This window comes from Equus asinus, chromosome 9 (genome assembly GCF_041296235.1).
Source record: "Equus asinus isolate D_3611 breed Donkey chromosome 9, EquAss-T2T_v2, whole genome shotgun sequence".
In the NCBI taxonomy this organism is placed as follows: domain Eukaryota; kingdom Metazoa; phylum Chordata; class Mammalia; order Perissodactyla; family Equidae; genus Equus; species Equus asinus.
The window spans coordinates 13,232,409-13,248,677 of NC_091798.1; the positions used below are offsets into that span (position 1 = coordinate 13,232,409).

The following is a 16,269-nucleotide window of genomic DNA, read 5'->3' on the forward strand; positions in this document are numbered from 1 at the left end:
TGTTGCACAAGTATTTTTGCTTTTAGACAGTGGACTCGCCCTCTGCCAACGAGGTGCTCAGACCACGAAAAGAGCACAGGGTCTGAGACTAAGAAAGCAGCAGATTCCCACCTGCTGTCTCAGGGCCACTCCAGGGAATGTGCTCTTTGGATAGAAAATATGGAGGAATCGGTGGTGAATAGAATATGTGATGGAAACAATAGTGAATATAATATATGGCATCGTCAATAGCAACAGTTATTTTCTTATTTTAATTTTTTTTTTTTTTTGAGGAAGATTAGCCCCGAGCTAACACTTGCTGCCAATCCTCCTCTTTTTGCTGAGGAGACTGGCCCTGAGCTCACATCCATGCCCATCTTCCTCTACTTTATATGTGGGATGCCTGCCACAGCATGGCTTGATAAATGGTGGGTAAGTCCACACCTGGGATCCAAACCGGCGAACCCTGGACCACCGAAGCAGAAGGTGCGAACTTAACCGCTGTGCCACCAGGCTGGCTCCTTTTACTTTTAATTTTTTCCCTTCAAGTTTGTCTAGTTGAATGCATCTAAATTTTATGTGCATATGAAGCAATTCCTCTGTTTTCCTATTTTACAGGTAGGGAAACTGAGATTCCTAGATTTTGAGTGCTTGCCTGAGGTTGCACAGCATGGAAACACTCATATCAGAAATTAAGCCCAGGTCTGCCCATTGCAGCCCCTTAGTCAGCCCTGGGTGCCTGACTCACTCGCTCACCGAGAGTCCTGTCCTAATAATTATACGGAGACAACTGAAGGCAACCTCAACTTCATCCTTTTGAGAGAGACTGAGGGGTGGTTAGAAAGCGTTAAAAGGTCACACTCCTTCCCCTGGCGGCTCACTGATGTGGGAGATTGTCTATATATTAGGTCAACCGTCAAAATAGATTTTCATCTGCAAAGACCCAGCCAAGCAGGAATGCAGTGTAGACATATGGGTGCCAGGAGTTTTAATGGAAATGTACTTGGACTCACTTTGGAGTGAAGTCCCCTTCATCGTGCCTCCCACTGGGCTGGAGTGGCTGGGGCCAGTGGAGAATTACCAAGCCTGTCACTCTCTCGGTCTCTCCAGCCCCCAGAGCTAGCCTTCCTTGTTTACTTACTTAGAGCCCAGCAGAGGAAGTGGTAAAGGAAACTTGCTGAGTCGTTTTCTGAGAAGAGACCATATTTGTTCGTGGAGGAAGCCGTTGCTTTCTGGGATCTAGTTACGGCAGAAAAGACATCTGCTCTAACAAGGGTGTTCCAGAGGGTGACTGGGAGTTGGAAGAGCCAAGGACGCTTCCACGCTTTTCCACAGATTTGAGGATCTCGGTCAATGGGTGCAGCACTGGGGCTCAGCTGGTGAGCTTCGCCCGGGAGAGCAGCCATGGCGTTGAAGAACGTGCCCTTTCGCTCCGAGGTCCTAGCCTGGGACTCCGACAGCCTTGCAGACTATTTCAAGAAGGTGAGTCTTGCTCTTTGGCTGGTGGAAGGGCTGGCAATGCCCTCGGTGGGCTGGGCAGAGGCTGGAAGATGGAGTCCGGGCAGAGCGTGAGAGCTGTAAAAGATAGCAGTGGAGCTTCCACCCCCCGGAACCTCACCATTGAGCCAGTGCCATGTAGACACACATATACCACTGAGCTTTCCTGGCAATGCGTTCTGGAAAGAAGGGAGTATCTGAAGTGACTGTGTACCTACTACGTGCCAGGGTTTGAGTTTGTGTTCTACAGGCACTGTCCCATTTAACACTCTCCAGGATTGTTGTGCCCGGGGCTCAGAGGTTGAATGGCCCAAAGCCCCAGGGACTGCAAATGACAGAGGCGGGATTCCAGTCACGCCTGCCTGGTCTCAAAGTCCATGCTCTGAGACTCAGAACAGCTGTAACCACGAGTAAGATCAAGGCTACTTACTAGAAAGGGGAGAAATGGAGTCATGGGGGTAGAAGAAAGAAAAGCCAGGGTAGGAGGGTTGGAGAGGCTGTGATGACAATGCTGGAGTTGGTGTCTGGGCAGTCAATGCCCATGACCCTGAAAGACAGCTCGTCAAGCCTTTACATGGGACAGAGTCGCATTAGAGCTTTATGAGGGTCTGATGAGGCAGCCAGAAAACTGACATGAGCCCTAGGTTATGGCTTGAGAAACTGAGGCACCTACAGAAGAGGAGGTTTGCCAGGCAGAGCGTTTCTGTCCTGCCTTCCAGCCTTGGGAGAGATGCTCAAGGATCAACATACTTGGTCATCTGTTGGTGGGACTACAGGTCAAACACCTTCTTGGGCAGATCCCAAGCCACATGACTCAGTTATGGAGCCTCTATCACTGTCCAAGGGATGAAAAGTCTTGTGAGGGACATTTGAGCTTCTAACACCCCTCCCCCGGATGCAGGCATCAAATTCACTTGGCACTCCAGATCGTTATAAAGATGAGATTTTAAAGTCAAGACCTTAGAGGTCACCTAAGTCAACTGTCTGTTTTTTCTGGGGGTGGAATAGGCTCCCCAGGACGCATACGATGTGGGCAAACTAGCTGAACCTGGGTCTACAGAGTACCAAGGTACTTGTAGTCATGACTGTCCTTCCCCAACCTAAAGAAGAAAAATGTGAAAATACTGAATTGGGTGTGACATGACAGAGGCACAGCCCACAGATCCTGTTATTTTCTGCTTTTTGTGCATCTTGTTTCTGTTCTTTTTCCCTCCAAAATCTCATAATAAACTTAGGTTTCAGCATTGTGGGTGCAAAGATCGTTGAACAACTGACTTCTGAGGATGTTTCTAAATACTTCTCTTAAATGTAGACCAAATAAACTCTGACAACAAGGCGAAATTTGCCAAGATGCTATCAAGTGGCATGTTAGCTCAATAAAGAAGGGAGGAAAGAATTGAGAAATAGGGAGGTAAAGCCGGGGGCAGGCCGAGAGACACAGAAAGCCTTCTCCAGTGTGAGATGGAGAGTTACACAGCCCAGTTGAACAACAGAAGAGCCCCTGGGGAAAGTTCCCTTCAGGCCAGGCAATGGACTATAGGTCGGGGGTGATTCTGGGAGATGGCTCTCTGCCTGAGCTGGGGGAAGGGAGAGCTTTCCTCCTGGAGACCCTAGACCTCGGGACAAGTCCGCAGCACTGGGACAGGTTCCCCCTCCCAGTATAAAAGAAGCGATGGCAGGAACGAAGAGAGTGAGCGAAATCTATGATCTGAGAAGTCCCAGCCCCCCAGAGACCCAGACAGCCTTCAAATCCCAAGTGCCTCAGTTCCCCCAGGGAGAAAATGCCAAGTGGACTGATCACGCAGTCATTTGGGGATGGATCTTAACCATCAAATGTCCTACTTTAAAGAAGCAGGGGGCAGGGGCAATTTCTAATGAAGCAGCGGGATCAGGCCCACCCAGCTCTGGAGTCAGACGCACATTGGTTTGAATCCTGGCTCTGCCACCTGCTAGCTTGGTGACTTTTCCTTAGTTACTTCACCTCTCTGTGCCTCAACTTCCTCATCAGTAAAATAGAGATACCAACAGTAACTACTTCATGTGATTGTTGGGAGAATTAAAGGAAATTACGTGTGTGAAGCATTCAGCAGAGAGAGGGGGCCAATTCACTGTCATGTTCCTTTTTTCCTTCTCTATTAACTGGACCCTAGCTGGGGACACCCTTGCAGCCTGGCAGGCCTTTGTGTCTTATTGTCTCAGATACACAAAGCTCATCCCCTGTCTGGGATGTAAGTCCCTGAGGACTGAGGTCATGTTTTACATTTCTTTAACCCCTCCAATTCCTTTTGACTTGGCAGGAGAGCATCCCAGGGCCATGCAGTGAAGAGGCACTGGCTCACAGCCATGGGTTCTAATCCCAGCTGTGTTCCCAACTCACTGTGTGACCTTAAGCCAATCTCTTTCCCTCTCTGGACCTCAGTTGTCCCATCTACAACCCCAGGTACCTGCCTTAGACCAGTGACAACCAAAGCTGGGTGCTCATAAGAATCATCTAAGTATTTGCTAAAAATACAGATTCTAGCCTCCAGACCCAGACACTACTGGGTCAGAATCAAACTTCTAGGCAGGCCCCAGTCTGCAGGGCTGTCTATCTGTCTAGAATCGAAATCAGCACTTTGCAAAATCAGAGATTCGTCTGATAATGATAACAGTGAAAATGATGAGTTAAAGGCAGTCGAATATCCCAAGAACCATTTCCAGCCCCTGCGTGGAGAGGACAGGGATGCTAAGGGCTCCTCAGACACTTGCTTTCTGCACTGCCCTCTGCATCTGCTTTCCCCAAGCTTTCTAACATTCATCCCATCCTTTCAAGCTAAGTGGTTGCAACAATTGTATTCACTTTTTAGATTTGTTGGCCATAAGAAAAGACCCTGATTTTAAATTTTCCCCAAAAGAAGGCTTCCACAAACTGAGACTCACTTGTGATGAGAACCTAGAATTCTCCAGGACAAATATCCAGCCTGAAACATCAAATTTAGAGATGTTTCCAGTGCAAATGCTAGTGCTGCGGAGGGCAAGGCAGGATGGGCTCCTGCTACAGCTGTCGGCTGATGAAACTCTTTGGGAAGGCAACCAAGATCCTAAAAACCGTCATCCTGTTGATCCTATGACTCTATTCTGAGAATCTAGCTCGAACAATTTATCTTAAATAGAAGGAAAAAAACTGTATGCAAAAGAACATCCATGTTGTTCTCTATTTTGATCTGGGTGGTTTGTTAAGCTGCACTTAAATTTGGTCACCCTACTTACTGTACGGAAGTTCTATCGTTATTAACAAAAAAAAGAGAACATTCCTGACAGAGACGTTCCAGCCTGTTCTGAAGCCTAATTGTCACCTCTGTCACCTGCTACCCATGGAACCTCATGAAAGTTACTTAACTTTCTGCACCTTGGACTCTGTCTGAAAAATGTGAGGATTAATGATGGAAGATCAGTTTAAATACTTAGCACGGTGCTCGCCATACAACGAGCATCCAATAGTTATTAGAGTTTCTATTATCATTATTGGAACAGCAGTTTGGTAAACAACCTAAATGTTCAGCATTAAGGAAATTAAATTATAATAACATTTAAAGTAAGTTTCCAACAATATGAGGCAACATTTATGTTTTCATTTTAGGGTAATTTTAAAAGAAAAAGTTGGGATAACAAGATTGAATATAAATCATAAGCTCAATTGTGTTTAGAAATATGCTTAGAGAAAAGCACTGAAAGAAGCACATCTCAACGTTCTTTCACCGAGGTTGTCTTCGGGTGGCGAGACGATGGATGCTATTTATTTTCTTCTTTTCAGCTGCTCTATGTGCCCAGGGAGCATATGCCTAGCCCTTTGTGGCCTTGAAGGCACTGTCTTTCTGTAGGGTTTGGCCCCACAGCCTTAGACTGAGGCAGTTTCTCCTTCTCAAGAGTCCCAAGGGGCTGGTGAAAGCAGGGCTGAGGTGGGGCCGGGGCCCCTCTGTTAACAGGGGAGGGAAGGGGGAGTCTGGCTAGCCACAATACCACAAATTGCTAAGCTTCTGGGGCAGGCAAGGGAGGGGAACCAAGGCCATGAGTCTGCCTGCTGCTGACAGCACCTTTCCGTCCTGTTTGCAGCTGAACTACAAGGACTGCGAAAAGGCAGTGAAAAAGCATCACATCGACGGGCCGCGGTTTTTGGTAAGTGAGGGGCCAGTTTAACACATTGAGACCCAAGCTGTTCTGTACTTTAGCTAATGGTGCAGGGACAACTGGTCTACCCTGGCCCTAGGGCTGTCCAGGGCCAATGCCTGTCTTCAGGATCCCCATGCAGCCCTTTGCCTTCAGAAGTTTTGTATGAACCCCTCTCTCATCACCTCTCAGGATCCTGCTATTTAGGATAGCTCCCAGATCCTTCACTGATAAAAGGCACATTCTAAAGTCAAAGTATAAGGAGGAATCCAAGTAGAGTTACACACACACACCTTGAAAATCTGCTCAAATGCCATCCATACCTTGAGAAAACTAAGGAGAAGAAAAGACCAGATGAGAGAATAGAAGATTCTTTTTGCCCTCCTTTCATTTTGGGGTACGTACTCACTGAGTAGAATAAACGGTGGAACCACCCTCGTTATTTCAATTACATCCCTCTTTCTCTCTACTAAAGTTACATAGTTGGTTTTGTGCCGAGTAAACACGCATGTGACATGGCTCTCTCCACTCCATTAATTGCAAAAAGCTCTAAGCATGAGACTAATATGCAGTCGTGTATTAAGGACTAAGTCATTAAGTGAAAAGGGAGGTGGCTCTAACGGTGGGGAGAGAGGATTGGGGAGTGGCTGGGGATCATCTGATCATTTCCCCTGAAATGACACCTTTGCCTATGGGGAAGAGAGACCCAACTGCGACAATCCATTCTTCTGATCACGTTTCTTCACCCTTTACAAAAGAAGTGGGAACAAGACTTCGAAGGTCTATGGGGTAGATGTTCCCAGTTTGATTTGAAGTGAGAAGAGCAACTAAGCTGGTTTCCCTGCAAGGCCTGGTCAGCAGCAGCGAGGGAACTGGGTTGGAAGGGGCCAGACATGTCATGTGCTCTAGCTTTCCACCAGCACGCCAATCCATTCCCTATACTGCATCTCTGCCACTGACATCTGCTTGAATTCCTTCAGCGATGGTGAGCTCACTACGACCCATAATCATCTGTCCCTTTCTGGGCAGCTTTGAAGTCTCATGCTGAGACCAAGCTTGTGCTGCTTTGGTCTGAGTTTTGCTTTCATGTGCCGTGGAAGACGTGCTTATTCACTGTCCCCCCTAAATCATTCCTTCATTCACCCAGCCCTTCCCTTGACAAGCGTTTTCCTGAGCTCCTTTTACACACTGGCCTGTGCCATGTGTTGGGAATATAGAGATGATAAAGATGTGATTTCTGCCTTCCAGAAGCTTGTTTTATTTCAGAAAGGCTCCAACCACCTCATTTGCAATTGAGGAAACGTGTACAGAGCTATGATGTGATTTGTTCGACGTCGTGCCCCTAGTAATTGGACTCAAGCACACATGTAATTTAATCTAACACTGTGTGGTTTTTATGATGCTATTTCTTCATACTGAGCTTTGAGCTGATAGAAGTCGTAGAGTTGTTGTTGTTGCTGTTCTTGCAAATTACTGCTGAACCTGGATGTTTCCTTCTGGTGCCTCCAGCACTGAGAAGACACTTAGCAGGGCTGAGTGGAAAGGGAGTAAGACATCTTTCTTGAGGACAGTCCTGGTTGCGGCTCTGATGGCCTGAGTCCCTTGAACAAGCACTTGCCTCTCTGAGCCTCCCCTTGCTCCTTCCTCTACTAACTGAGATGAGCACATTGGGCTGGGTCATAGCAGTTGACAGTCCCTTCCAGCTCTGTGAGTTCCCCCAACACTCCCCGTGCAAGCTTCAGGCCTGTTAGGACGGGGTTGTTTCCTTGATGGAGAGACGGTTTCCAAGTAGCTTTGTCTCCTCTGCTCCAATATCTGGGACCTGTCAGGCCCTGAGAGAAGACTGTGTGCTCTGCTCATTATATGCAAAGGAGGAAGTGGAAAGAGGGATGTTAGGACCCACGAGAGCAGGGAGCAGAACCTGGGGCCTGGCCTAGCAACTGGCATGTTTAGAGGTAACTTCAGCTGAAACGCACTCCCACCCCAGGGGCTCTGGGTACAATTTAAGCTCTGATCTGAGCTCTAATTTCTCATCTGTTTGATAATATCCAGGACCATTCTGCCGTTGAAGGCAGAAGTGGAAGGCCCTAGTCTGTCATCCTTCCTTCCTTCCGTCCAGCCTTTCCTTCTTCCTCAGTGTAGGAGACAGCAGCTCCCGTGAATCTGTTTTGCTGCCATTTTTGTTTTCCAAAGAGAAGGGTGGGAACTCGTCTGGTGGGGAATGGGGTTGCTATGCTTCCAGAAAGTTGAAGAAGAGGAGGAAATGTGCTCAGAACCTGTGTCAGTTAGGAAGGCGTGTGGCCTCCTGTAACAGAAACCACAGTGGCTTAACCAACTAGGGGTTTATCCTTCTTAAGTGATAAGACATCTAGAGGTGGGCGCTGGGGGCTGGTGAGCCGCTGAAGGAAGTCATCAAGGCCCCATCTGGCCCCTGGAAAAAGCCCGTGGCTTCTGTGCTAGTGTGTGCAAGATGGCTACTCCATCTCTAGGCAACACATCTGCATTCAGGTGGGGGGGGGCGGGGTAAAGAGGGGAAGGTGCAAAAGTGTGTGGGGAATGCATCGCCCCTTGCTTTCAGGGCAACTTTTCCAGAAGCTCTGTCCTGTAGCCTTCAGGTTAGAACTCACCAGCCGCAACTCAGTCCTGTGACCTCAGCCATCTGCAGGGGAGTCGAGGGTGTCAAATATTTTGAATTGGGCACATTTACTGCCCTGCACAAAATCCAGGTCTTGCCAGTAAGGGTGAAAGAGAGGGTGGATCTTGGGCGGCGAGCAGCGGCGTCTGCCATATTGCCTCTCCTGGCAAGGCCAATTTGCCACTCTCTTCCCTCTCCTGCCCCTCTTGAGGTCACCCTCAGCATATAAACATACTGCTGCAAAGCCACCCGTCTCACTCCAGCCATCGTACGAGTAACCAGAGTTTGCAGCCGGGTTTTGAAGGAGGTAGAGGACACAGCAAAACTCTCCAAAAATCCTGTTTAAACCTCTCTTACCTTTCCTTTCAGTTCCTGTCCCTGTTCTGAAGGCTTTTCTTTTTGCTAACATCCTGTTCCTCTGTGTCTCTGGCCATGCTCACGCCTACCTTCTCCTTCACTCTCGTCCCCAAATTCCCTGAGCTTATGTCCTCAACTCATCAAAACAGAAGGGGGCAGCCAGCTCCCAGTACTCAGCTATCGTCCCTCGGGCAATCCCCAGGAAGCCCTCACAGGTCATGCCACACACTGAATATGAGTCACAGCACGTCCCTGAGAGGGGCTTGTTCTGGAGGGAGGAGAAGCCACTGCTCAGTGATGTTAAAAAAAAAAAAAAAGAAGAAGATATTAAGAAGCTTGACCAAAAGCCTGATTCTCTCAGGACTCTTGGCAGACTCCTGCCCCAACCCGGCCGTAGGTGGTCTGGTATGGGGACTGGGTCAGACACTGCTCCTAAGAGCTGGAACAGATGAGTCCAGCAAGCACATTGCTAAGGCGCCCCAGCCCCAGTGTCGGCCGGGCTCAAAGGGAAGCGTGCCCAGTTCTTCCCAGGGAGCAGCAAACATCCTGCCGGGCAGCTCCCAGCCCAGAGTGGGAAAAGTAAAGACACTGACCTCCGAGAGCTGGCCAGACCCCAGCTGCTCCCCTGGGGTAGTAATCACTCATCTAATTCCCCTGTTTCTCACTCACATGGGATGTGTCCGGCAGGATGCCAAGCACATGATATACACCATCTCGTTCTAGCCTCACGACCCTTGAAAGGTGGCCACTATTATTATAATGATCCCCATTTTACAGATAAGGGAACTGAGGCTCAGAGAGGCTCAGTGTGTGCCCCAAATCAGACAGCTGCTAAGTGAACTAAGATTCAAACCCAGCCTGTCTGCCTCCAGAGCTCCCACCATAAGCACCCAGCCTTCTGGCTGTAATTAGAATGTCAGTGGAACCCCTTCTCTGGCTCAGCATTGGGTCTATGGAAAGTGTGCCCACACTCTTTTCTGTTCCCAATATTGGCCCCCCTACCTCCCCTCCTCCTTCCAAGATGCCTTCTTCTTTCAGCCTCCCCTCCCATGTCCCCTTCAACATAGGCCACCTGGACCCTCAAAGGGCTTGGACAGGGACGGTGGATGCTTGGAGGAGAAAAATAGACTGGAGGCCACAGAGCAAGGCTCCAGCCCCAGCTCTGTCACCTAGAAGCTTGAATTCCCTGAACATCCCTGAACCTCAGCTTTCTTCCCTGTGAAATGGGAACACTGACAGTTCCTACACTACACGTTGACGTGAGGCTTAGTTAAGGTGCTGTAAGCAGAGGCCACAGTCAGTTCTTCACAAATACGAGTTTCTTTCCCCTTTCCCCTGAGTTCCCTCAGGAAAGTCTCTTTATTGTAGCCCCACATCTAGAGAATTCTACCAATAACTCTGATTAAGGAGGCTTTTGGGGTGTGATGGTGGCATAAGAGGCACAGATTCCTTCTCCAGGCTGGCTTCTCACAGGTGCCCCATACAGAGACTGAGAGGGGCCTGAGGTCTGGGATAAGATCCCAGGGGAGACGTCCCAACATGGCCAAATGCCGCCCACAAAACAACTTCTCTTTGGTCCCACAATTTAGCTCTCATAGTATTTGTTTTCTTAAGTTAAATCTTTTGTTAATATCTAGAACTTGGGTAACTTCACCCAATATCTAGAATTTAGGATTCCCTTTGAAGAAGTAGATCTGGCAACACCAGGCCCACAGGCTTTTATGCAACATCTAGAAGCTGCTTACTTTGGGTAGGTAGGTATGGGTGCACTCTTCAGTTTGCTGCAGTCCCCACCACTCTCTATTGTTTCGTGCTCTATTCACCTGGCCCAGACCCCTTCTTGTGGGTTGTAACTTGCCTGTGTCTTCATTTCAGAATCTGACAGAAAATGACATCCAGAAGTTCCCTAAGCTCCGGGTGCCGTAAGTATCCCCCCTGATTGCTTGGGTGGTTTGGGGAGCAAAGAGAGGTTGGAATGGGGAGTAATCCAGGGGGAGCTGAGTCAGTTATCTATCACTGTTGGTTTGAAATAGGAAAGCGAACAGGAAGGGTGACGGCAAGGGCAGGGGGTGGGGAAGAGAAGTTATGAGGAAAAGGAAGTAACAAACTAGGCAAGTTGGTGTGTTGGCTGCTCTTGCCAAAGAGAAGCCTGACTCTGGACCATGTTTTCATTTCCTCTCTCCCAAGTGGGGTGGTTTGGGCCTGTGAAAATAGCACCAAAATCAAGAGACCTGAGGTTTCATCATGGTGTCATCACCGACTCAGTGATAGCTTATGTTTTCTGGACCTTAGTTTTCAGCTCAGTAAAATGAGTTGGCCCAGATGAAGGGTGGCAATGGACATCATTTTGTCTGCCAGTACTAACTGCTTGGGAATGTTTGTCAGGGGCGTTGTGTTGAGAAGAGTCCTAGGGAAAGGTGGGCGTGATCCATTACTGATGTCTGACATGGGTGCTGAAATGGGAAGCTGCTTTGTGCATATCATGCGATGTGTTTTCCATCCCTCTAGTAAAAGTCTCTCATACTCAAATGTTTACAGGAGCCAGGCAGGTGATATAAATGTGCAAAATGGGCCAGGTTGAGAAATACAAAGCCCTATCAATTTTGCTTTCATTTTACCACCTTTGAATAAAACATGGTTATGGGGAAATATTTCTTCACTATAAGAAAAATAATGGCACAATTATGATGATAAAAAAGGTAATCACCACAAAGTGTCATTGTTGGTGAAACAATAAGGAGTAGTGGAGATTGTGGCAAATTAGAAACATATTCTCCATCCAAAGAAATGAGCACCTACTTAGCTCCAGTCAATGTGGACCCAATGCTGCCCAATCTTTAAATTTATCAAAAGCAGCTAGAAATATCAGTTTTATGTGACACATTTGATACAGAAAATTTCTATGAGTACAGAACGGTGATTCTCTAGAAAAGGATCACAGGTCTATGTAAAGGAGAGACCTTAACACACAGATCAGATTTGGTGGCAGGTGGGCAAAGCCAACTCGCAGACATGTTAAGTTTGGTCAACATAATGTTTTAAAATGAAGAAATCTTCCAGAAACTCCAGCTTTTCTAGAAACAAATGGAAGATGTGGTAATCCAGGGCTCATAGTCTGTTGTGGGAACATTCAGCTGGATCTGAGTATCTGCCACCCTGTTTAGATGGGCTTTGTGCTCCCCACTTCACATGGTCCACCACTTCCTAAGGGATTATCTTAAGGTGCATCAACCATTCATATCATATGCATGGAGACTTTGGCTTTCTGACCAACAAGAAGTAATAGAGTCCAGATTTACCTCCCATCTGAAGCAACCAAATAACCAGACAGAATACATGAAGCAGCAGTTTTCAAGACACTGGACATCAGATACTAAGACATGGAAAACAAATGAGGTGATCTCTCACAGCTTTGAGAGAGTCTCCAGGCCTTGGCACAAGGAACAGCGTACACAGGTGGAGTCTAGTGAACTCCTTGAGTTGAAGAGACAGCTGAGGGTCAAGGAGTCTAGAGTTCATTAAAGGGGTACCTGAGAGGAGAGAGCTGCATGAGTACATGTCCTGGACAACTGCAGAGGGTCCCTCTTCAGCAGAGTGCTGATCAGTGCATGTATATAAGGAGACTACCCCCAAAGAACCACCCAACAGGATCTTAGGAAACAGCAGCCAGTCACAGGGCCAGAAATGGTGTCTGTTTCTACCAGGCAGACTGGAAAAACTCCAGATTCACAGTCATTGGGTGGAGTGCACAGAAGGACCTTGCCTCAGTAGGGGAATAATTAGCCCTAGTCTAAAACTGCTCTGGTCCTGCCTAGCGAGTCTTAAGAGAAAAACTGAAAAAAAAAATCCAACTGTTTCCAAGTAACTTAACTACATACCCAAATAACAGCAGATTAGACCCTGCAGAAGAAAGTGTTAGTAAACATGAAGATGCAGCAGTGGAAACTATCCAAAATGAAACACAGAGAGAAAACAATTAAAATAAAACAATGAAAAGAGCATCAGGGAACTTGTAGGGCAGCTTAATACATGTGGAATTAAACTCCAAAGGAGAGGAAAGAGTGTGCATGTGGAGAGGGAGTTGGAGAGACAGATGTAAAATATTTGAAGAAATAGTGGCTGAAAATTGTCCAAGTTGGATGAAAATGATAAGCCCACAGATCCAAGAGGCTCAACAAACTCCAAGCCCAAGAAACTGGCAGGAAACTACCAGATACATCATAGCCCAAGGTACAAAATAATCGAATTGCTCAAAACCAATGATAAAGAGAAAATCTTAAAAGCAGTCAGAGGAAAAAGACATATTACGTACAGAAGAACAGATGAGGATGACAGCAGATTTCTCATCAGAAACAGTGCAAGTGAGAAGATAGTGGAAGAGTGTTTCAAAGCACTGAAGGAAAAATCGTCAACCTGGAGTTCAATACCCAGCAAAACACCTTTCAGAAATAAAGGCAAAATAGAGACTTTTTCAGACACACAAAATCTGAAAGAATTCATTACCAGCTGACCTACATGACAGCAAATGTTAAAGAAAGTCCTTCAGTCAGAAGGGTCATAATACCATATGTAAATCTGGATCCACACAGAGGAACGACGAGTACCAGAAATGGAAGCTATGTGGGTCTATATATATATATACTTGGCCCATGAAGGCATTTGAGTTTGCATCTCCTGGTTCCCATACAATATTAATACTTCATTCATTTAATGAACAGCTACTGGATACCTACAATGTGTCAGCCTTTCTTAATTACTCAGGCTACGAAGATAAGAGACAGCATCCCCACCTCAGGACACTAAAGGGAGGGTCAGATATACAAATGAAGCAATTATGCTATAATTACAACAGCGCTGTGCACATGCACGTGCAACTTCAATGGGAGTAGGAAGGTAATTTTTCTCATGGCATTCAGGGAAGACTTCTGGGAGGAAGGGAACCTAAGATGGATCTTGAAATATACCAGGAGTGGTCACATGGGTTGAAGGACATTCCAGGAATGGGGAACATATTGCAAAGGCATCAGAGGGCCATCAGTGTGTTTAATGGAACTGCAAATGGGTCAGAGTGCCTGGGGCATATACATGGGGTAGTGGAAAGCAAAAAGGATAGAACGAGAGGTCACACTTTAGAAGGGTCCTGTGAGCTGTGCTAAAGGAGTCTGAGGGTGTTAGTGAAGTGTGTGCACCAGGGGGAACATGGAGGTCGATCTTGTGTCTTGGCTCTCTCCACAGCAGTGTAGAGATGACCTAGATGAGGGAGCTGGAGGCATGGAAGCAAGTTAGGAGATGGTGGACATGATCCCACTATGGGCGATGGGAGCCTCGCCGAGGGCTGTGGCCATGAAGACACGAAGGAGAAGACTTAATCAGAGCAGTAGAAGGAAAGAGATAAGGAAGTCACTTTCAGCTTGGAAGATCCCTTTTCATCTTAAGGCTGAGCTCAGCTGATGTCTCAAGCTATGTTTGAGTGCCTGGAGAAGGAGGTGGGGTGAGAAGTGGCTGCTAGTTAGTGTAGACCAACGATTGTAAACTCGTGTTGTGGGTAGGGTAGGGGTGGGACATTTCTTTAGTTATTTGAAAGCTGAAACCACAACTTGGCCCGTACAATCCCCCTCCAATATGTTTGAATGTGTGCCCCAGACAAGCTGTGAGGCCCATGGAACAGGAAGGGTGAACATGAGGAGCAATGAGGGAGGCCTCCAGGGAGAGTCCAGGCTGCCCTGATTGGGTGACTCAGAGCTACCCTCTCTCTCGCAGAGAGGTACAAGGACCGATTCCAGCTCTGCTTCTGATGATCTCTGTGCCTGGGGCAAGTCCGTAGACCAGCCTCAGTTTCCTAGTCTATAAAATGAAGAGTTATAGGGACCCTGGGGGCTTCTCATTTTACAAGTTATTATTGTAGGGACGAACAGGTAGACAGGAGAACTTAGTGAGTAAAAGTGTGAGTTCCGAGGTAGGACTATTTGAGACCCGATTCCTCCACTCACCAGCGTGAGTCTGTGGACAAGCTATCTGAGTTCCCTGAGCCTCAGCTTTCTCATCTGTGAAACGGGGGAAAGTTCGAGGAAATAATGGGGACATCATAATATGCACTGAAGAGGTGTTAGCTATTCTTATTATTTCATGCAAAATCCCAATGAGCACAATCTGAAGTTTTTACTGATTATTCTATCCTGCTACCGAGGGAGCATTGAAGAAGACAAGGCATGGGCTTTGGAGTGAGGGAGCTCCAGGTTCTGAGGTGGGCTCTGCCTCCCCCCAGCTGTGGGAGGCTGGGCAGTCATTTCAACACTCCGAGCCTCAGTTTCCTCCTCTAGAGAGGAGAAAAGAAGTAACTCTCAGGGACCAGTGGATATGAAAGGAGCAGCCCACATAAATTGCCTGACGCTGTCCTTAACGCACATAGATATTCAATATTTATTTGTCTCATTCCCTTGTGCACGGGTTCATTTGCTGTGATCATTACCCTGAAGGGCCATGGAAAAGAAATTGTGTTTATGTACCAGCAGACCAAAACAAGATTATACTCCTCTGAATAGCTCCATTTCCTTCCCCAGTGCAAAAAAAAAAAAAAAAAAATCAGTCTTAAATAGATTTTGTAAGAAGGCAGATTCTGGTGAGAAGGGTTTCTGTGTGTGCAGATAGAGTCACTCTCTCAGGACATAGTTCCTCCCACAGAGACCCCAAGTTCTGTAATGAAGGGTTTTTAAATAAAACAACGAAGCCTTCCTTTGGAAGGTCTAGCTTAAGATCCATGGTATAGCTTAGCATGATCTGTTTAAATCAGTGGAATACATGCTAAAATCTGCTGATGCCCATTTGGAGTTTATTTTTTTTGAAAAACGTGTTATAAGTTTTATATTTAAATCTGTGTAACTTTGGAAAACAAGGAAAGGGGAGTGATGGAGCAGCGGCGTAGGCAACAGATAGGCGTTGGTCGATTCTCTTTCTAAGTTCTCGTTGTGCCCATTACCAGTCGTGGAATTAGGCTGGGAAAAGCTAAGACCCAATCAGAGAAGTAATGCAGGAATACCTGTTTATTTGTGTGACCTCCTAACAGCAGAGACGACCTCCTGTCTCATCTACTCAGCGCCTACCTGAGCTAGAGAAGACAGGAAAGGAGGAAGGAAGGAGGGAGGGAGAGACCCAGAGGTAAACAGACATTCTTGTGCCCATTAAAGAACGTGCCCAGCCCTCAGCAGAATCGAAACAGTGACAGGTCTATCTCCCACACACTCCTTCTGTCTCCCATTCATTGACTAATCTCTGGCCAGGGATTCCCCACATGGAAAGTGCCTCCTCTCTACCAATGGTCCCTCCTTCTCCCCAACACAAGTCCAGAAAATTTGACTTCCTGGCTCAGCTCCTTATTAAAACTTGTCGTGTGGCCTTTGACAAATACCTCTCTCAGAGCCTTGCTTGCCTTGTTGGTAAAAATGAGAATAATTCTACTTGTCTACCATACAAAATGATTGTGAAGCACAAGTAAAGTAATACAGGGAAAATTGTAGGGGTGGGGACACAGCTGAGAAGCAGGGAGACCAGGCTAGGCCCTCAAATTCTTATCTCCTGCCCACTTGTGCGTGGTTCTCCGCTGAGGCCTGAGATGATGATGGAAGCTCCCTTCCTGAGTCCCAAGATACAACATCTTG

At 47.0% G+C, this 16,269-nt stretch overlaps 1 protein-coding gene across 2 annotated transcripts in view; it reads left to right on the forward strand.

Annotated features, from left to right (window-relative positions):
• The first annotated feature begins 853 nt into the window (after nt 1-853).
• Nucleotides 854-16,269, forward strand: part of LCP2 (lymphocyte cytosolic protein 2) — a 45,399-nt gene continuing 29,983 nt past the window's right edge. Inside the window, exons 1-3 of one of the 2 annotated variants that reach the window (XM_014850881.3) lie at nt 854-1,461; nt 5,569-5,631; nt 10,490-10,536. In XM_014850881.3, the coding sequence (XP_014706367.1) occupies nt 1,384-1,461; nt 5,569-5,631; nt 10,490-10,536 (188 nt within the window). In that variant the 5' untranslated portion in view covers nt 854-1,383. The remainder of the gene's footprint in view (nt 1,462-5,568; nt 5,632-10,489; nt 10,537-16,269) is intronic. The other variant, XM_014850880.3, reaches the window with a different exon arrangement.